Genomic DNA, 22,594 nt, shown 5'->3' with positions numbered 1-22,594 from the left:
CCATTTTCCATTTCCCAGTTTTCCTATTCTTAGTTTTCCCGGCGATATTTTGCAATTGACGACGTCATTGCGACGCGACAGCGCCGTCGACAGCGACAATTGCATTTGTGTGCGAACACGTGCCGTTGCACCTCCCACGTTGCCAACCCTTTTGGCCAAAACTAGCCCTCCCCCACCCCTCCGTCTCCGCAACCAGTGCATTATCTCTGGTGAGCGGAAGTAACTGAGCTAGTGCGCATGGCAAGCGAGATAGAGAGAGAGAGAAAAAGAGAAGCGAGCGAGAGCGGAATGCATTTTCATGGCTAGCGTTTGTTGCGCAACATTCGCTTTTGCCGGCCGGCGCATTGCTTGCTGCAACAGTGTGGCATCCGCATCCGCAAGTAGTTGTATCTGTATCTGTATCTGTGTGCTGTAACCTAGAAAACTGCAGGCAAACACTTACACACACACACTCCCATAGCCTTCGGTGTGGCAGCGGAAAAAGTACAGCCACGACAACAGTTGCAAGCGCGCCGCCATTTTGTTGTGTTCTGGGCCATGTCCCGAAACTAGGCCAATTCGCCGGGCTGCCCTTCTTTGCCACTGCCGCCATTTCTTCGGCCATTTCTAATTGCAACTCATTTGTGGGAAAGTGTGTGAAGGTTTTTTGATTTTTTTTTGCCTTCTAGCCAGAATGAAATCGAAATCGAAATATAAATTAAAATGAAAAAGTTTTGTGGCTCGTGGCAGAGGTTTGCCAAAAGATGTTTCGCAAACATTTCTATTGCATGCCAAGCTGCCACAATGTTGTATGCAGCAAGATGGCTCGATTTGTTCTTGTCTCGAATGGGGGACAGGGCGTTACAATAGAGAATACGACGGGGGCATGTTTACACATAGCAGGGTATATAGGCGAGATGCCATCTGATGCGATGCCAGGCACATATTGAATCTGCCGGCCATAAGCAGAAGGCCGGCAAAGTGTGTCAGAGGCGCGGGCCACAAAAACCAAAACCCAATGCCAAATTCCGCATTCGGCAATGCGCTTTTTGTTTTTTGGGCTGTGCCAATGCGGATGACAGAGGTGCACTGAGAAAATAAATAAGGCGGATATATTTTTGCCTTCTATAATTATTAAAATATCTTTACTGCAAGTTTTCTTGCCTTTTTCGAGACAAATATAGCGTCAATTGGCCAGGTTGAAACTGCAGCGAACTAGAAACACACACACACACACCTAGACAATACACAGCGAGAAACGAGGCCAAACGATGAGCTGAAGCTTTTGGCTCGAGTGTCCGCTTCGGTTTGTTTCGTTTCGTTTTGTCACCTTGAACATGAAAATTGGCGCTGCATTTGTTGCTCTTGCCACTATTTTGCCATTTAGCCATTTAGCCGCTTTTCCGTTTGCATTTGCACTTGGCACAGATCGAGAGCCGGGCCATCCGGGCCGGGCCGGGCCGGGCCAAGCCCCGTGGAAAAGCGAACAGAAAAATATGCATTTTTCCAATACGGAAAATCCGGGCCAGCCAGCAACTGCGTATTTGTTGAGTTGCAATCGTGTGCGCCATCGCCTTAGTCACATTTGTGCAATTATGACAAATTTATGAGTTCGTTTCTCCCACACAGACACTGACACGCACAAGTGGCTGTTTCTGGGCACTCCTGCACCAACTGACTTTTGACGGATTGTGGCAGCCATTTCCTTTCGAATTTTCCCATTTTCGCATTTTCTCATTTAGAGACCCAACCTGAGACACTTGACAGATTTTGGCGATTAGTTTAAAATTATGTTTTTGGCAGCGTTTACTTAAAGTTTCCTCAAGTGTTCCTCAAATGTGTTGCTCAAAGAATACTTGCATTTTGCAATTCACATTTTTATTGTTAACCCTTTTTTGTTGGCTTCGCTAAAATCTGGTTCTAGGCTGGGTGTAGGTTGCCCCGGCTGTCAGTCAATTGCTCTGTCATTTATTCTGCTTAAGGTGTAATTACATTTGTGCCCAGCTGTTTCGCTTCTCAGTCATTACTCATACGCCCCGTGCCCCCCCAAAGACCGCGACTGTTGACTTTGCCTAGCCATTGCCTAGCCTTTGAGCCAACGCAGCCAAGATGCCGACACTTTGGCCAAGTCATTTGCAGTTCGCTAATGCCCCACAAATTGCACATCTAAGGGACCTGGCTGGCACTGCCAGCGAATGGCTTTTAGCAGCACAATTAACTTTTAATAATAACTCAATAAAGGCGAGCGCAGCTAAGAAAAATGACTTGTAGATAAATTTAAATCGCTTCCTAATCAGAATTCAAGGTTAACTGCCATATGAGTGAAATTAATACACAAACGATGCTGCTGCTGAGCTGATGCTGATGCTGAGATGCTGACGTCGATGCTGGTTAGCTGGTTTTATGTACAAAGTGCCGAAGGCAGCAATTGTTGGCTGTTTTCTGAGGTGCTCGAGTATGTGCCTTGTGGTGTGCCTTGTGCGGTATACACTGCACGGTGTATGGTGTATGGTGTATGGTGTATGGTGTTTGGTGTTTGGTGAGTGTGAGCGTTGTTGATTCAAGGTTGTAGCTGCAGAGCCATAGCCCCTCAAAGGCACTCGTTCACATTTTAATTAAATTTTGCCATCCATATATCTGTTGCTGCTCTGGCCCGGATTCTTTATTTTTTTATTTTTGGTCTCGCAATAAGCCAGCAGAAAGTTAAGAAATATAAGGAATATGCAAAGCCAAAAGCACAGGTGGTGCACAGCACAAAAAGAGGCAAAAAGAATCATAAATATAAATTTAATCTTATTTAGAGAGCGGCGGGGGCTTGTTTAAAAATAAATGGAAATGCAGTAGTTTGTTCTCTACCTCGGCTGCAGAAAGCGCGAACATTTGTCAAAACGACCGAAAAGGCCATGCCACCACCAGTACAGTGAAGCACCCATACCACCAACCTAGGACACGTGTGCAGCGCCATGTTGGCTGCCCGCGAATATAGTCTCCGCCGTTGTTGTTTGTGTTTCAACTGTCAGGCATTGCGAAAGCTTAATGCCAGCTAACCGCAACCGCCCACCCTCCCCTCCGGCTCAGGTCCCCCCCCTCCTACACCCCCTTCTACTGAATCATCGCCGTGCACCCGCCGCGCAGTCTGCTCGGCCCGTGCACTATAATTTGCCTGTTTGCTTTGGCTTTGGCTTTGTTTTTGCCTTTTGATATTATAAAACAAATTAGTTGGAAAAAACTATGCTATACTATAAGTCGGAATTTGAAAAGTTTTATGCCAGAGAGGCAGAGCAGCGGGTCGGGGAACGTGGCGTGTGCAATTAGCCGCATCTACAAAGTGAATGCTGAAACGGCTATCAAAGGGTTGGCCCAATTAAGGCAACCAGAGAGAAAATTCAGTGGAAAAGTCTGGGGATTTTCAAGGGGAAATTCTATGTGATGTTAAGCTCCGGCTTGCAGGTTACTGTTCTAACAGTTTGTCGCCACAAATCTCTCGAACTCGCATGCAATCATGGCCGAGTGCATTCTTAATTTCCCCTCTAGGATTGACTTGTGGCCGCACCACTCCAGCTGGCTGTGGCCAGAGGAGCATATGGAAATTTATGGAGGAGCGTTTAGCCACCCATTGTGGTTGCCTTGGGTTTTCAGTTAATGGCTGGCAGCCTTGCGGGCGGCAACTGCAGTGGCAGTGGCAGTGGCGAAAGGGCCTTGATTAAAAGGCAACCGCTGTGGCAGGCGACCCCGATTGTCACGACAAGTGACGGCGGCGGTAAATGCACATAAATCTGCATTTAAAACAATAACCCGCAGACAAAAGCCAGTGAGTAATTCCTTGCACTTTATTTTATATCATTCCATTTAACTCCATGACACGCTGGCGAAGCGAAGGTTAATCATAAGCTTCCAGCAGCCCACAGTGCGTATGAGTAATATCGCATTACGTATACGCCACGTGGCCGCCTTGAAGAAATCGCATCTGCTTGGGAGTGCATTTTGGTGCGGCACATCACACAGCCAAACAAACAGCTGACAAACTGACAATAATTGCGCACAATTAGACATTAATTGCATTCGTTCTCAAGTGATCGCAAGCCTCCCCTGGCCGCCTCTATCCATCCATCACACATCCCATCAATTCATCAATTTATCAAGCTATCGAGCTATCAGCCAGCGACCAGCCAGCTGGCTCGTATTTTGAGATGCAAGATGCGGAAATGCGGCATATATCTTTTCAATTAACCAGCCACGCCTTGGCAAAATAAACTTTTCCATTGTGCTCGTTTGTGCATTTGTTTGTTTGTATCCATCGGCCGGGACCCCCCAGCCGAAAGTGGGCGTGGCTGTCGGGACTCTGACATAAATTCAAATGCGCACTCCCAGCCACACAAAAATATAGCAACAAACAGCACAAAAAAACAAAAAATGACTAACCGACAGACGAAGCAGGAAGTTTTTGACGCTTTTGGCCAGCTATTTCGGCCATTGGTTGTGCAACAGGTATGGAAAGTGAAAGTCCAGCAGCTGGGAGTGAAGTCTTGAAAGCGTCTGACTAATTGAAATGGAAAATAGCTGTGACTTTTGGCAAGAAGTTGAATGTTGAAGTTTTTTGTTCAATAGTTTTAATTCTCATTTCAAGTCTTTAAAAATCCATTTTTGGATAAGCATATATTTTATTTAAAGTATCTAGAAATTCTTTCAGTGCTTTTGGGCTTGTCGGTATGTAAATAAAACAAATAACCACCATATGAAAATCTAATCAGACTTTCAAGGTTAACATATTCTATCGTGGCTGCTGCCGTTGCCAGTTGCCGCTGCCTCTGCCGCTTCTGCTGTTCACTTCGATATTTGTTCTTCCCATTGTTGTTGCTACCTGGTCGTTTTTAGGGTTTTGTGTGTTTGCTGTTAAGAGCCCTTAAAAGCTCTAAACGAAATAGCCAAACACACAAACGAGCTGGCACATGCTAGGCGAAAAAGCGTAACTAGTTGGGCAAACAACCGGCAGACTGTCAGCTAGAAAAAAAAAATGGGGGGAAAAAAAAGCTGAAACTGAAAAGCTGGGACGGCTGTTGCGTAAGTTTTGTTTCGGTTCTTGATTTCAGGCGTAGGCCCTTAAAGTTCAAACATAATTAATTAAAGAGCCAACTCCACAGCCTGGCTGTTACGTCGCTGGCTATTGATTTTGTTTGGCTAGAATCGTGTGTGCCTTCCCTTCTGGCCAGTACTTCCGGGCGAAGTTAACGAGCTGCTGACATTGCCCTTTTGTGTGATTGATGTCGTAGTTGTTTTTTTTTTTTTGTTGGTTTTGTAGCTCCTACGTTTTCGACATTTATTTGATTTTTTTTGGTCGATGATATTTGTGATGCCCTTGCCGCTGCCGCTGCCACACACGCTGCGTATGAGTAATATCAAGTATACGTCGTGTGGCCGTGCCAAGAATAAGCCGCTCGACATTTACATAATTATGGCAATTAAAATCTATACACAAAGTTGCAATTAAAATGCAACAAAGCGTCACGCTCCACCGCCGCCACCCCAGATTCCTCTTCTGACCACATTCCACGCCCCCTTCCCCCCTTTAATATATATGTAAGAAATGTGTATATCTCATCAGATAACTCACCTTTTTCTTACGCTCCTCCTTGAAGTCACTGACAATTCCCTCGTCCGAGGTGGACACGGATGTTGTGCGTATGCGTGCGCTGGCCGCCTCCAAGGACGACATGGCTATGGGACTGTGGTGGGCGTGGCCGTCGTCGCTCAAGGGCGGCGAGGCAGAGCCGGAGCTCCAGGAGGCCGACGAGCTGCTGCCAGGACTCGAGCTGAGCTCGTGCCATTTGTCGGCTATGGCGTAACGAAAATAATTAGTCATCAGGGAAGTGGGATTGTGGGATCTGGGATAACCTACCGCCAAGTTTGTGTTCATGGGATTTAAGATTCATGAGAATCATGGCTGCATTGAGTTCGACCTCCTTGCTGGGACCGTAGTCCTGGTGATCGCTGGGCGGACGTTTCCGTGAGCTGTAAGAAAAGAATAAAATAATATTTAGTTTAAAATTAATTTAATATTTAATAGATGACCCTTGTCCCTTGATTGGAAAATCAATTTCTGAGCTCTAGTTCTGAGACATGATTCTATCAGCCACCCCCGCATATACACAAATTAGACGATAAAGATATAGACACGCAGGCATCGGCAGCTTTAGCTTTGCGACTTCAAAGTGACCGCCCATGGCTGTTTTCGTTGTAATTTGCACAACAATAATGCGACGAGGTCTTTGCAACGATAATCGCTCCGAGCGGAATCGGAATTTCAATGCAAAACATGGCGAAACTATTTTTCCATTTAACTCATTTCTGTGGCCATTGTGTTTGTTATTGTTTCGTCATTAATTGGCCTCCTTCCTACGTCGGATAGCTGGGCTGGCTGGCTGGCTGGATGGCTTGATGGATAGATGGCCTCACATATTTGAAGCTATTGAGTGTAGATTTCAGATGGATTTTCCACGCAACGCACTCGGCTTCGGGCTAACCTTGGGACAACCTTCAGTGGCCAAAATCGGAGAGAAAGGGACATTGCTTTATGAAGAACGCTTTTTACGCTTCAGATATATATTTGACACAAAGGCGCCCAAGAACGCTTAAGAATGCAGTCATTTATAGAGAGGGGGAGGGCATTGAAATAAAGACGCGACAGTCGTGTCATAAATTCAAAACATTTGAAACGGAAAAACTGATTTGGAAAATCCAGCGCCACACAATCACGCTGAGTGGCAGTGCCAGTGGAAGTGGCTGAGTTTGAGTTTGAGTTTAAGCTTTTGGCTGTGCACATAATTGAGCTAAATGCCAACAATTGAGACGTCGTCATGGCCATGGCCATCGTCGGCGAGTGGGCGATGTGGCTGAATGAGGGATTTGGCCAAACACTCACTGCGTGCCGGGCTTAAAGTTTCGAGGAGCAGCGCAGGTGCCGGGCCACTAAGAATAGCAATGGTTTATGGATTGCTGCTCCAAAGTGCTGGTCCACCAGTTCCGCATCCAGCGTTGCATCAAGCAATTATTGATGCTTAGACTTAAGCGGCTTATTTGCCAGATTGGTACTGTAGTTGGCCAAAGAACTCCTCCCTAGGTATGCAGGAACTTTGCTTTTGTTATCTCCCGGCCATCTGCTGTTGCTGCCGCTGCTGCTGCTTTGGGCCAAAACATCTCGTCCCGACCAACAAAACACAACACAACTCGTGTTCCTTCCCCTCCCCGTCCATTGTGAAATGTGAAAAGCCGCGAGCCATGACTAGCGTCCAGGCTAGCATCCTTCCTCGACCGAGCTGTGGCCATAAAATTTTATTACTCTGCTACCTGGTTTTAGCCTTTTGTCTAATGCTGCCACCTCTCTGGATTTCCGCTCGCCAGTCCCCCAATTAAATTTACTAAACTCAACGATAAATTTCTGCCGCAGATCGTTGCTAATCGCATAAAAGTAAATTCGCGCATAAATCGACATTTTCCCGGGCCGTTGCGAATCTGTGGCAGCATTAGCTTCGCCGATCCGCCGTTCAGGCCTTTTTCCCCTCCTCATTTCAGGCAAGCCGGCCGGCAAAAGGCGCGTGCCTGACGGACATGGCAGGGGCCAGAGTTTTCTTTTGTGAAGGGGGGAAGGGGGACCTGAGAGTAAAGGGGGTTTAGTCATCACGATGCGGCCATTTAATGCGCACAATCGGTACCGTTAGCCAGCAGAGTTTTCTTCTTGCCTGCTTTCCGCCCCATTGCGCAGCGTTTGTTGGAAAAACTTTAATAAACTGCAAGAGCATTTGTGTTGCATTGTGTTGTTGCAGGTCGGTTTGTTGCAGCTTGGAGTTGCTTTCTGACCAGGTCTCCTGTTTTGGCTTACTCACTGCGTGGCCGCACGTAAATTGCCCCCAAAAACGTGGTGGCGGGAGGTGGGGCAGCAACAGCGGTGGTGGTGAGGGCGGCGACCTGGCCGAGGATCGGTGGTGCTGCAACGATGTGGCGCGTGATTGAAATGCGATATATTCGCGCCCGATTTTGGGGCCAGCATTTTGAGCGAGCTTGGAGCCTGGGAAATGCGCCGTGCTTTTCACCTGGTTGGCCCGCTCTTTTGCTGTTTTGCTGTTTTGTTGGCAATTATTTGCCCACGTTTGTTGGCCGCAATTGCGAGCTTGCTAGCTGGTTGTTGCATGCTGCATGTTGCTCTTGCAGCAGGCCAACAACAACAACAACAACAACAAGAAAGAAAAAAGAGGTGTTGAAAGCAAAATTACATTGCAATGTCAGGAAGTAAGAGAGATGCGATATGATAGGCCAAAAGGAGGATTAGCTTAGCCAAGTCGACTCCGACTCCGACTCCGAGACGGAGTCGTTTGCATGCAGCGGCGAAATTAGCTGAAATTGCATGAAATTCACTGCAACTCGAGTTGATTTCAGTGTGCGGTTTTGCAATTAAAGCTTATTGAATTAGCCACGTGCTCGAGATTTGCTTTTGTTTTTTTTTCTGTTTCATTGTCTTTGGTGGCTTGGGGAAACTTTCACCAAAATTGCATAGGGAATGAAAGCCATACCTTCGACGACTAGGGTTCCAAATCCAATTCCGTGGCGAGACAAAGCGACTCCCACAAAATACAGTACGAAAAAAAAAAATAAAAAGGCCCCCTCAGATATCGGCAATCGGAATCTAAACCATTTTCAAGTGTAATTTATACGCAGGCAAACACAAAGAATATGAAGCCCCTCAAAATGGCCCACAAAAAAAAGGAAAAAAGTGAACCAAAGTCGTTGCCTGATTTCTGTGATTAGAGCCGCTGAGAGCCTCGCAACTTCATTGAGGGGTTTTGTGCTTTCGCTTATCAGTTTGCACGATAAGAGCCAAGATTCTTTGGAAACACACACACACTCCCACACATATCTCCGTTTATTCAAGTCAATGTCAACACAGCCACAACAAAAGCGGAAATGTTAGGCCAAAAACAAAAAAAGTGCTTGCAAAAAAACACGAGAGGAGTTGAACAATGAAGGCAAATACGCTTCAGACAAAAGGAAATTGGGCTGTGACAGGTATTTGGCCCAAAAAAATTGATCGATTTTTTAAATAGTCCTCATTGGGTTTGGGCCATAACTGCAATATCTTTCCTTATTGACCAAAAAAACTAGCCGAATCTCTAGCCAAAATGTCTAAAACTTGTACGCATTTTATAGTATCAATATTTCTTTTCGTTTTATGAATTGTTATTTTAGTTTTTTTTTGCTTTTTATATTTTGATTTTTATTTTTGGCCAGGCCTGAACGGCAGACAAGTGCCTGGTCCGGTTGTTAGCTGTTGTTGTTCAAGGTGTTTTCTTCTTGTTGTTGTTTGTTGTCTATTTGCTATGGTTGTTGTTTTCGCATTGCGTGAGGTGAGTCAATTTTTTAGCCATCATCCCCCCAGCCACCCCCACGCCTCGCCCTTTGACACCCCTTGCCTCTAAGAGTATTTCCCACATGCCACAATTGGAATTCGCCCTTGTTGTTGTTGTCGCTGTTTTATTATTTGTTTATTTTGTTTATTTTATTTAAACAAGGCGACCTCTTTTTTGTTATTCTCAGTGTTGTTGTTGTCGCAGTTAATTTAGAGGTTTCATTTTTTTTTGTCGCTGACACACATAATTTTTGCTTTTTTTCCGCTTCTCCTTTTCCTCGTCTCTGTGTTTTTTTTTTTGGGTATTTATTTTATTTTTTACCGAAACGCACAATAAAATCGAGTTGAGCAAATAAAAGCCTGACTTTCAGCCCCACGGCCTGGTAGCGCCAGACATTAAAGAAATAAACAAACAACGAAAATCCGGCATTTTTGCAGGTGAACAGTGCACTGAAAACAAAAACCAAGGCCCAGAAGGGGTTGCTTAAGGATGGAATACCCCTAAGATCGCCCCCTTTTTCTCCAAGTGTAAATAAAATCGAAAAGAATACATAGTGCGTATGGTAACTGTAAAATGTGTGTGTTTTTTAATTCAATGGCGCAGGTCTTCTCTCCATCCTCCATTCTGCTCTCTCTCTCTCTCTTCTATTTTATCAGCCCATTTATGGCGGTGTGTGTGTGTGTGTGTGTGGCGTACTGTGCGTATGCGTGATGTCTGTTTTTTTCGCTGGCGAATGTTTACTTTTGGGTTTATTTTGATTCGGGCCTCTGCTAATTTCTCGCCGCCTTCCGCAGATAACGGCAGCCGGCAGCCGGCAGCGCGGCAACGTCAGAGTAGGCGTAGTAAATAGTTATGCTTTTGGCATTGTTATTTTTTATTTTTTTCCCCTTCCCTCTCTCTGTAGTTTTTTTATTTTTTTTTTGCCCGGTGCGTAGTTTTTTATGGTTTCTTTTTTGGATTGTTATTTGGCTGGCACTCGGGGCGGAGCACGTGCTCCCGTTTTTTTCCCCCACCATGAATGGAACTTTCTTGCCGCCCCGAACTGTAGCTAGTAGCTGGTAGCTGCTTGCTGGTAGTTTTAAATCTCAGCAATAGCTAAACTGCAATCGGCAACTCAATTAACATTTAAAGCCAAACGGTATTATCATTTCATTTTACTGCCAATGCCAAGAAGGAAGAAAGCCATCCGAGCTATGGCAAAAATCTGAATCCGAAAATCGACGGGCCCGGAAAAAAAGGCAGAAAAACATTTAACAGCTTTCCTTTCTTGTTCATTTTCGGCCGGGACCCGACCCACATCGTTTACATAGCCGAATGGCGCTTTAAACATTTTTTTTTTTTTTTTTTTTTTGCGCTCTACCATCTATTGGGTAGAAGCCTCCTTTCACGTCGGAGAGGCTCCACGCCTTTTAGAGGCTCATTTGCACAAATTACTGGCATTGCGACAACGGCCAAGGAGGAGACAGCCGGGACAGTCGGGACAGCTGTGCCACCAACAACAATGCAATTGTCTCTGGAAAAGCCAAAGAAAAAGCCATAGTCATAGGCCATAGGCATAGCTAGAGTCAAAGCCTTGGCCAAAAGGTAGCCAGGGAGAAGAAAAGCCAGCCCATGGAGACATTGTCACCACATTCCGGCAACGGAAGCCAGCCGGCGACCAAAGCAGATTGGCTATCGCCCCATGGGCCCAGTTTGCCTTCGAAAGGCCCAAGACCAGGCCCAGGCCCAGGCCCAGGCACCGACTCCACCCCAAAGCCCCCGTTGGGCCAGGCCTTTAGACCACGTCCTGTGTGTCTAGGAGTCATGAATAAAAATCGTATTAATTCCGCGCCAATGTCGATTCTGTTTCAGCTTTTTTCTCTTCTTTTTTTTTAAGTAACAAGTTTAAGGGTATAAGGGTATATTGGTTTTTAAGATTTACAAAAAAAATTTAATATATATATTAGAAGTTTTTATCTATAGATTCCCTCTGACAGAGACTCTTCCTTCCCCTCGAAGTAGGCAACACATTTTTGAAAAATTCCCCAAAACCAATCGGTATCTCATATGCCCCTTTGGGGTCCTTGTATCCTAGATTTGCTATTTCCCTGTTTTTCAATGCCTGCCGGAGGACCAGAGCCCTCAACTTGAACTTGAGCGGAGCTGAGCTGGGCTGAGAGGTGTGCCCCGTGGGCTTATTGAAAATGCGCGGACATGAGCGGCTTTTGCTTCTGTTTCGGCTTCTAGCTTCTGGCTCTGGTATACCTGGAAAAGCGGAAAGCAGCTCCAAAGTGGCAGCTACCGGGGGGCAGAGTAGTTTTCCCCAAGCTATTGGCTGTTTCTGCTGCACCTTGCCTTTGGGGGCCTACTGTACTTGGCCGAAATGTCATTAGCCATGGCCGACGTTGTCGTTGCCATTTCCACTTTCTATTGTTTGTTTTTTGCTTTTGGCGAGTGGCAAGAGGCCAGCGGCAAGAGGGGATTGCTAAATTGATAAATCGGCGAAATTCAATTTGAAATGTTGGCTGAGGATTTCCGCCGGGCGACCCACTCGAGGCAACAACGGACAACCACCGACCGAACAGTCAACAACAACAGCACAAGAGGCAACTAACAGCAGTCAGGGACAAGAGCAGTACGTGTGTGACAGTCGAAAGGGCGTAACAAGCTGGCAGTTGTCACACACACATGAGGGAGACGGCAGAAGGCGACACACCTGCCACATGCAACATGGACATATGCAAAGGTCCTCCTATGTGGGCCGCTGCTGTTGCGGCTTTTGTTGATATTTCATGTTGTTGTTGTTGTTGTTGTGTCGCCTCCAGCTGCTTAGCATGCAGAGCGGTAAGCGTCAGGAAGCTTTGCTGCTGCAATTGGCTGCACAATTTAGCGGTACTCGGCTGACCAGGCCATGGGAAATACCCATTATAGCCGCCGGGAGTACAGTGGTTTATGGTGGCTTAAAGTGGCTTTAAGCTTAATATTGAACCACAAGCACAAGGGGCGCTCTTGCTATTAGCGCCCATCAAATACCATTCGAGATGGCCAATTAACAGTGTCAATTAAATGAAAATCATAGGCACTTGGGCCCACCATGCGAAGCCAACTCACATACAATACATTTGGCCCAGTCCGAGTCCGAGTGCGAGGCAAGCCGATGCTGGTGGCGGTTGTACGTGCGTTTGCTTTTACAGTTAAGTTGCCACTGCAACACCATGCACTTTGGCTAAATGGGTTGCAGACACACACACACAGTCGGTCTGACAGAGATAGAGTGGGATGAAGACTTGCTTGCCCCAAACACAGTCCCAGAGCCAGCGAGGCCGCCTCCTGCATTTTGATGACCCGCTCGTTGGCTCACTGGCTCACTGGCTCGATGGCTCGCTGGCTCAGTGGCTGGCTGGCTTGGCCAACATTTAATTCAATTAACAAATCGCGACAGCAACAGTCCGACAACAGCACCGGCGACAGCAACAATAAACAAGCCAAAGCAAAATAGGGGAGAGACTCGACTCTGTTTAGACCCGCACTTGATTACCTTAGTTAGAGGGCCCCAAGTGCAGGGCAGATGCAAAGTGTTTTGATTCCACGATGAAGAGCAGACTCGGATGGCAAAGTCAAGGTTCGCCATCGCCATCGCCATCGCCATTGCATTTGCAGTCGGATTCAAATTTGCCAACGTGACATGGCCATTCGAACAATGGCAAATGACGGAACCTTGTAGGTCACTGATGGAATGACAGAGCCTCAGGGCTCTTAGAGGGAAAGAGCGCCGAACAAAGAGACTGGGATTAGACTGGGATCGGAAAAAGGCCAGTGGATACAAGCTAATGGCTGGCATGCAACATACACATCTCATAAGAAAATGGGGCCCTAATTAAAGCGAAATGCTTTGTTGGCTAAAAGATGTACCAGTTTCTGGCAGTGCAGTGCAGTACACTTCTCCCCAAAGTCGAAATCTAATTGACACAGCCCAAAACGAACTGATGGATGTGGCTCCAAAGTTTCTGCTGGAAGTTGAATTTGAAGTTGAAGTTGAAGGAACTCGAATCCCAATTGCGGCAACCGCAGGCGAAATAAGCCAAATCCAAATCACTGTACTGGCCAGGCCAGGCCCGGCCCGACCAGACCAGGCCAGGCCACGCCGCTAGAAGGCTAGAAATCTGTAACTGTAACTGGAAATTACAGTGCTGCGCTGTGGTTTGCCTGCCTTTTTGACTTGGCCAAATGACTTTTTGTAGCACAGAGTCGGAGTCGGAGTCGGAATCGGAGTGGTTTCGAAGTCATTTGCTGTCAGACATCAGTGCCAACACCCGCAGCGTTTTTGCCATTTCAATTGGAAACAACTCAATCAAATTGCCAGCCTAGACCTGGCCCGGTCATTATGCAGCTAGCTGGCTGGCTGGCTAGCTGGATAGCTGGTCTGCAATTGCCCACAGAAACGGAAAACACAGAGAAACAATTCAATCTAATTTTTGCGCACATTTCTTGTTCTTCGAAATTTGCGTTTTTTTTTTTTTTTTTTGGCCGCAGTGCAAATGTTGCGTGCAACACTCTCTGTGTCTCAGTCTGCTGCAGTACTCCCCATCTACGATGCACGCCCCCTTCCGTCCGTCCTGGCCTCCTTTTTGGCCAACTCTGGCCAATACGGCCTGGTCATAAGTGTGCACGTTAAATTTTATTGCCTGCGATTCGAAAATCGGCACACTGAACGAATGGACAGAAATCGCAAAACGAAGGCAAACTCTAATTTATGAGCAACTGTTGCTCATGTTGCCATTCAGATCAAACTATTGTGTTTGTGGATTTTTAGATTCTTTCCCCCCGAAATGCCTCCCAAATTTATTTTCTAGCCAGCTTTAGTGGATACAGTAGCCGAGGAGAGCCGCTAAAAATTTACTAGCTGACGAAAATGGTACATTCTGTGCAATGGCCCCTATTTTCCCCTCCGCCACTCGATGTGTTTTTCAACAGCCTGTTTCTCCCGTCAACGTCAACACATTCGCTTTGGGGAATGCCTCCCCCCGACCACTATATCTTTCTGGCGGTTCACTATATCAGCCGATCCGACCTATAAATGCATTTGAACGAAAAATAACAAAAATGCCAGTGAAATTAATTTTTACAGAAGCTGGGAAATGAATTAATTTCCAAATTGGGAAGTGTATTTGGCTTACAAATTAGGGAGAGACTGGGATAGCCCTCGCTGACCACAGCCGAGTCTTTCAGTCAACACTTTAGTTACCAATGTTGGTAAGGTTTAAGCCACCCACCCCCCCTTGTTGTGGGGAATTCATGACCCTTCCGCTTAACCGCATCGATTCGGATTCCTTCTTGGCACGAAACTTCTTGGCCACTTCTCATAAGCGGCGAAATACAACAACCCGAAAGGTAATGTCAGACCCAAACAGAACTGCAATGCCATTTTGCTCTTTTTTCCACTGTTTTTTTTTTGTTTCTTTGCTTTTTTGCATTTTTTGTTTAGCGCTGCGATTTGAATGCAGAAATAAAATTTTACGATCAAACAAACTATTCGTGCAGAACATTGGGAAATTGTGTTTACGTTCATTGGACAGTTCATGGGGAGGGGGCGGAGAGGGGATATGGATATGGGTGGGGGTGGGGATTCGCGATCCGGGAATATAGCAGGGACAGGGGCAGAGAGGAGGGTAGAGGTTTAGGGCCCAGTGTCTCTCCACTTCTGACCGGGTGAATGCGAAATGCGAATGCATTTCAATAATTTGCCGTCGAGGGGCCGTCGCTTAGAAAATTATTATAAATTTTTGTTGTTGGTCTCTCCCCCCATCGTTCTAACCCCACCCCTGGACCCACAGGCGCCCCCCTCTTGACTCAAGTTGTTGTTGCATTGCCATTATCGTTGCCTTGCTGCTGGCTTTGTTTTTGTTCTGCTTCAATAATAATTTTGACCCACTTTTGCGCTCGACTTGACTTTTTATTGTACTGAAATTAAGTATTATTCTTTTTTCGTTCTCTTCTTTTTATATTTTGCGAGCTGTTTTTGAGGGCAAGACAAACAGTCGCTCATAATAATATTTGTACATAGTCTTGGCAGCAGTGGCAGTGGCAGCGGCAGCTAAACAAAAAAAATTAAACAACTGGCAAATATTTTTCGAGTCTCGGCTAATTGCCGCTGCCAGCCAACTTGGATTTGAATTCTGCACCACCATTTCCGCTATGCCACCACCCCCTACTGCCCACTGCCCACCCCCCCAAAACAGTGGTTGTTGTCTTGGCTAACTTCTTGACGTCACTGAGATTCTCAGCCAATTTTCATTGGAAATCGCTTCGGAAATAAGCCTCAAATCGAAGCCATGACTAATACATTATTTAAGCCCCTGAAGCACTACTAGTTGTAGTTTTCCTCAAATTTATTTTCAAGAAATAATTCTTGTTGAGTAATTATTCCTAGCTTGTTATTGTTGTTCAGAATATGATTTTGTTTTTATTTTTTTTCTTTTCTGGCTTGATGCAATTTTCCCATATTGTTTGTTTTTGCAATAAACAAGGGGGAGGGGGAGATGGAGGTGGAGGGGTAGTTGCTCTCCCCCAGAGGCGGTTGCTGTTGTTAATCATTGCAATTACAACAGGCAGCACAGCAACAACAACGACAACAACAACAACGACTATAACTGAGTAACCTGGCCAATTGACGCTTACACGCTTTCATTAGACGAGCGACCCAAGAGGGGGGGATGGCAGTTGGCTGATTACTGCTGCTGGAGGGGGGGAGTGGCTGCCAGGGGGACTGGGGATCAGTCGAGCGTTAAAAATTAGCACTGACGCAACGCATTCGCCGCGTAAATTGACATTTACGCGATAATTACGCGCTTATTATATTTATTACCACTTTTTTCCGCATTTAATTCGCTTCCATTTTTTACTCTTTTTATCTTTCTGTTTTTTTTTAACCCCACTCTTCCCGGCAGTCTTTGTCTGTCATTCAGAGTTGCAAAGTCATGAAGTGGCTTGACTCTGAAAAGAAGTCAAAAGATACTTTTGCATCTAAAGGATGCAAGTGAATGATAAGGACGTTCCTGAGAGACATCTTTGCGGAATATTATTTAACTGATGATTTGTTTACCCGGCTAGTTATGACCACAAAAAAATAAAAACAAAGCCTTCCCCGCTGGGAAAAATAACAAAACTGTTTACAAAAACAATCTGAGGAAAGCACCACCAGTCGCTGAACTATGTAAATTAATAATATTATAAAGAAACGCATTAAAAACAAAATTCTGATTCCAAAGGAGGGAGGGAGGAGGTCGCACGTAAGCGAGAAAAGCACATTTTAGATTAGCAAGGCTCCGGCTCCGGCTGCGGCTCCAGGTGGGGGGTTTTCGGGGAAGCCTATGGAGGCCCGTTGATATTACGTCGCATTACGCGAGAAGCGCGTGGCAAGCGTGGGGCGGCGGGGTGTGGTGGGTATTCGTGCAAGGTGAGCGAGTTGTTATCATTACACGTGTGTATGTGTGTGGGGCATATCAAGCCACATAAAGAATATGGCGACGATAGACTCTCAGATACAGATACAGATACAGATACAGATACAGATACAGATACAGATACAGATACAGATACAGATACAGATACAGATACAGATACAGATACAGATACATGCAGAGCTAAAGCTACAGATACAGATACGCACGCTCACCAGCGTGCTCACAGCTTATTTGCGTATCTGTGTGGAAAAAATACTTCCGCATTCGTACTCGCGTTGGAATCAAACAAAAATAAAAAATAATACAAAAGTTGATAGTGGATGGTGGATGGGGGCAGCCGCAGAGATAAAATGCCGGCAAAATTTCGGTTCGAGTGTTAGTTTTAGTTTTGGGCTTTAGGGTGGCCCAGTGCCCAACACACTTGCCACATGCCCCAAAGCCGGCTCGGCTTGGCTCGGCTCGGCTCTCTCGCTCCCGCCAACTCTCTGGCATTGTAATTAATTAAATTAAACTGGCGCAGCGACTCGCGCTGAACTCAATTGAATTTTATTTGAATTTTATTACAGACAGCGGCACAAAAAAAAAACTGAAACTGAAACAGAAACAGAACGAAAAGCTGTGCGGAGTGGAGCGAGTTCCCTGTTGACTTTGCCTCTTGTTGCACTACCATTTTGTCATCAACTGCAGCATCAGAGAAGCACTTGAGAAGACTGGGGGTTTCTTTCAATTTCAAATTAAATATTTATTTTTTTTTAAGATAATAGTTGATTAAAAAGTAGAGCCATCTTTTTAATAAAATATAGTTCGAAAGCTAAGCCTTTTCTCTCTGTGTAGCTAGAACTGCCGGGGTTTAGTTTTAGTTTTTCCAGCTGTTTTAAGTTTCGACTTTGGGCTGCTGGCTCGCATTTGCGACGCAATTGAAGTGCCTCCCGCCCACTGCTGCCCCGCCATCGCGAAGGCCGCCCACCCCCCTCCGGTCGCACTTTCTTCCACCGCCCCCTATTGCCGCCCAGCCGGCTGGACATGACGCGCCATATTGCTCCTACTTTTTGCTTTCTTTATTTTGATTATTATTGTTATTATTTTTATTATCAATTGAGAACGTGGCCGGCATTCAGTGCTGCCTTTTTGCACACTTGACTAATAGTTTCGACTGCGGCGCGCGAAGCTTATCAATTGAAATTGAAATGGAATACGCAACCATCCGGGGGCAGTGGGGCTGGAGGAGTGACAATCGCCACCAACTGAAAGCCGGCAAGTCGGAAGTGAAATGCCCTACACCCCCCTAACACTCTTATTTATCTTTAGAACCAATCTCGAAACATATTGTTGTTCTTTCAAATGGATATCGCAGACTCTAGTCATAACATTCTGGAATTATTATCTGCCACGATTTTAGTTTAAAAGCATTGATAGCATTTCCCCTCCCCTGATAAGGGTATTACTGAGCAGGAGACACCCTTTCCGACTACCCGCCATCGTAATCAAATGTTAGTCTTTCTTATTTTGTATTTTTTGTCGCCGCCGTCTTTAAGTTCGACGTAGTCGTCGCGACGTCTGAGCGGGCAGTAATTGAAAATTTGAATTATTTTGCAATCAGTTGTCGTCCCGGCGGAGGCAGAAGGTCTGGAGGCGGGGTGGTGAGAACTCTTTATGTAAGTGCAGTTACGGCGGCGTCTATGCTAAATAGCTGGGCGTGGCAAGGGGGCAGCCGGCAAACCGACAACGACAACGACAACGACAAGACCGGCAAAGGCGACAAGACGGAGACACAATTTTATTATTGATATTAAAACATGGTTCGAGCAGGGTCCGTGACTTGCTGGCCGGTTCCGCTAATTTGTCGCCACTTATAAATTATTGATATGGCCCAGTCCCAGCAGTCTCCGCAGACAGTCTCCGCTCGTTGCATATTTATGCGAACAAGATGCCAACAAACAGCCAACGACGAATGTCGAAGGGGATCAGATTCCTATATCTTATAAAAAGTATCTACATCTACTCACTTGTGCTGCGGCGTCAGCGGCGATGGCACCTCAATACTGTGTGTGGTGGTTCTGCGGCGGTCGCCACTCATGTCGGCGAGTCTGGCGAAGTCCGTGTCGCGATCCTGATCTGCTAGCCGGGCGGAGCGTCGCGATTCCAGCAGACGCACTTCCTCCAGGCGCTTCTTCAGCTCAATCGGTTCCTGAATAACAAACAAAAGAATGGGAATTAAAAATTAAATTCACTTATCGCTGGTTAGTTTATTATTATTCTGAGTCATGCTGGGTTTCATTGAGCTTCCCATTAAAATTTAATGGTCCGGTAGGGGTACTTTAAAGTGATTCTCAATCGGTTAATTGGCTTCTGCCAAAAACACATTCTTTTTCGGTATCTGCATCTACAACAATGTTGCATCTGTCACGCGAGGGACAGTTTCACTGGAAAAATTTGATAGAAATTGATAGAAAAAAGTGTTCTGTAATGATTTCCGAGAAGTGAAATCCAATTAAATTATAGTTCACAGGCCAGCGAGTCAAGGTTAATTGCGGACCACGGCTATGGAGGTTGGGGGGTTTTCCTAAGCCCTCCATATAGACCCTATCCGGTCGGCAGGTGACTATGCAAAAAGTTTCGAGGCGCGTGGGCGCTAATTGAGAAACCAAGTAAACTGCAATCTACGAGATGTGTATCCATCCATCAGATACTTTTTGTTAGGCAACCTTGAATGAGGTCACTTGGTAACAAGTCGGAAACCCGACAAACAATATGCGAGTAGATGTATCTATATCTTCCTTATGCAATCACCTTCGAGTCCGAATTCAAGATCTCGGCCCGTGGCACTAGCACTATGTTGCACTCTGGCGGGTTCAGCTATTGATTGTGACACTTATTATGCCAAACATCTGCATTCAGTTATTTGTATATTGTATATTTATTTATAAACTTTTTCCCCCAACAATATTGCACTGCACTAGCTCAGAGACGAATTCTTATTTATTCTATTTGATTTTATTTTATTTATTTTGCTTGGGCACACACCAAAATTTTTTTGCTAATTTATGTACGATGTATCTATGTGTTAGCGTATTTGCAAGATTTATTACGGCCGCGATGGTCGATAAGATTAGTATTTTGATTTTTGTTTGATTCCGGCCGCTCTGGGCCGAGTATCTGGGGTGGGTACTCTAATGCCACACACTTTTCTGTCCGCGACCGCGGCAATTTGTTGAATGTGCGTTAATTGGGCACAAAACGCCGGCCGGCAGCGGTTGAAGCAGCGGCAGCTATAACGGTAGTCAGCGGCAGTGGCAGCGACTGCGGCACAAAATGCGTCAGCGAACGCGTATCTGACGGATACGCACACGCACACACTAACGCGCCGCGTGTTTATTTTTAATTATTCAAATTTTTGCTTGATCTTTTGTCGGCCAACTTCTTGGCTGGCTTTGGTAGCACGAATTTGGGCTACTAGGCCTCGTTCCTAATTTGTTTTTATTCGCTCTCCCGCGCTCAACGGGGATGGGGCGGCCGGGCTGGATGGCTGGCTGGCTGGCTGACTGGCTGGTGTATCTGTCAGATACTTTTTCACTGTTACTTCAGAATCCACTTTCGAATCTACACACACCTCGGCTTCCTTTTCACTCGCACTCCCCCACTACCCACTTCCACTTCCACTCACGAGCTATACTCCGCACTCCTCCTTCTCGCTTGATTTCCGAACTTCACTTGCACTTTTCGGCTCTCGGGGGCTTTTTGTGTTGGAGTCTTTTTTCAGCTTGCGACTTGCGGATGGCGAATGGCGGATTGAGTTTTGCGAATTTGCGAATTTGTATCTCAGGCTGCGGTCTGGTGGTGCGAAAGGTTCGCGCGCGTTTTCAAGAATGATTCTGTGCTGCGCTCGCCGCGGCTGCCGGGGCTTCGGTTCGCTTTGTTGCGGCTCGGCTTTTTCGCATTCGGGCCGGCCTCGTTTGCGGCTCGTTCGGGGGCCGGCATTTGGCGCTCTCTCTCACTCTCTCGCTCTCGGTTAGCCACTCTCTGTTAGCCCGCTCTCTGTGTTGGCCAGCAGGCAGCCCCCATCCTCCCACTCTGCGACGCCCGCAGCGCCTGCGCCCTCGCTCTAGCCCGCTGGCATTGGCGAATTTTCCGGTTTCTCAGCTAGGTTTGTTTTTGTTTCTCTGCTTTGTGCTGGCTTTTCGCATGCTTTGCCGTTTTGTTTATGTATCTCAATCTGTGCACCCGTGCACTGCTCCGCTCCTGCTCCCACTGCGCCGTCGCGTTCTCTTTCACTCAAAACCCTAACAATTGCTAAAAAAAAAAACAACCAAAAAAAAAATAGTAAGCGAGAAATTCGCAACTCTCCCCCAGAGCAGCGGCAGCCACAGGAAAGTAACTCACTCAAATCGCCGATTTACGTAACTCAAGATACAAGTGATATCGCTGTATCTTTGAGTTTTTTTCTGCAGGTAGCTGCAGTTGCCGCACAACTTGCTTTATATAATGCTCTGTGTTTGTTGTTGTTTTACCTGTCGTCTGCTTAGCCGATCAGCTTAGCCCCCCCGCCACTCGTCACCCGCCACCCACCGCTCAACAGGCTCCACCACCTTTCGGCCCCTTTCTTTTTGGCTCGGCGGTTGCCGATCGCGTCGTTCACGTTGATTTAAGAGCAATTAACTTTGACTTAAGAGAAATATGTATCAGTGTTGTTTATGACGCTGCAATGCGATGACGAAAGCGGTCCCCCCTCCATCTGCCCTCCACTCTCTAGCCACCTTTTGGTGGCTATTTTTTTTTTTCTTGACTGTTTGCCGTTTGCTGGCTTGCTGTTTCGAGCTGAGCTCATGCTGGGATTTTTACACTTCGCAGGGGATTTTAGCCGGGTTTAGGACTTAATGCCATCATCTTTATGCAGTGTTTATGACGGACACAGTAAAACTTGATGGAGCGCTCGCACATCTAGTTCAGGCTTACAGCGGGGGTGGATGGTGTGCTTTCGACTTTTTGTTTAAAAATTTAAATATTTAAAGCTTGCTGAAGCCAAGAAAATTTATACTCCTTTTTCACTTTAAAGCACTTTTTTATCGGACATCTTTCTGCCATAATTAGCCCACTTCCGACACACTTTTGGCCAAAACCACACTCGATCGATCGATCGATCGTCTGCCAAAAATCGAAACTCATTTAAACTCATTTAGCCACCGAAGGCGGCGGCGGAGACGGAGAATATTTACGAGTATCTGATGGATTTCGCATGCCGCTCAGGTTTCCGGCACGCGTTCACGCATTTCAAAATATCACGAGATGTGGCGAGGAGGGTGGAGACGGTAGGAGGGGGCAGGACAGGAAGACCGACACGTTTGCCTCATATAAACATAATGAGGCTGCCGTGGGGCAAGTGACAAATTTTGCGCATGCGCCACTCCTGTGTGTATCTGACAGATACACGAGTCCGCGTGCCATCATTCGATCGTTCGCTGTTTACCCGGCGTAATTGTCTGACCCTCAAGCTGGCTGGATGGCTGGCTCACCCCTTGCACCGCCCCTCTGGTGCGGTCTAGCCCTTATCTTGGGAGCGTGCTTATCAGGAATACAATTATATTCAGAAAAGAAGGAAAACACACGGCACACATATGACTAGTAATCGGAGTCCAGCGGTATTCCCAGGCTGCAGTTGTGTGTTTTTTTTTTGTTTGTGTCCATGTTGATTTTCGGGTGCGGTTTTGCCCACTTTTGTGTTATTTTTTTCTGCCAGGGCACAGTAGGTACCAGATAAGGGGCTATCAACACTATTTG

The 22,594-nt window shown here is 46.2% G+C and overlaps 1 protein-coding gene across 7 annotated transcripts in view; it reads right to left on the bottom strand.

The window, feature by feature from the left end:
• LOC6500631 (zinc finger protein 704) overlaps positions 1 to 22,594 on the bottom strand; it is a 115,839-nt gene that overhangs the window by 41,542 nt on the left and 51,703 nt on the right. For 4 of the 7 annotated variants that reach the window (XM_032449457.2, XM_032449458.2, XM_001953570.4 and 1 more), the window contains exons 2-4: positions 18,826 to 19,007; positions 5,876 to 5,988; positions 5,591 to 5,811 (exon numbers count right to left, since the gene is read on the bottom strand). In XM_032449457.2, coding sequence (XP_032305348.1) covers positions 5,591 to 5,811; positions 5,876 to 5,988; positions 18,826 to 19,007 — 516 coding nt within the window. Of the gene's footprint in view, positions 1 to 5,590; positions 5,812 to 5,875; positions 5,989 to 18,825; positions 19,008 to 19,609; positions 20,718 to 22,594 lie in introns of those variants that run through there. The other 3 variants (XM_044714348.1, XM_044714349.1, XM_044714350.1) reach the window with 3 other exon arrangements.

This window comes from Drosophila ananassae, chromosome 2L (genome assembly GCF_017639315.1).
Source record: "Drosophila ananassae strain 14024-0371.13 chromosome 2L, ASM1763931v2, whole genome shotgun sequence".
In the NCBI taxonomy this organism is placed as follows: domain Eukaryota; kingdom Metazoa; phylum Arthropoda; class Insecta; order Diptera; family Drosophilidae; genus Drosophila; species Drosophila ananassae.
The sequence above is the reverse complement of the archived record's forward strand: the minus strand, read 5'-3'. Positions and strand labels throughout refer to the sequence as shown.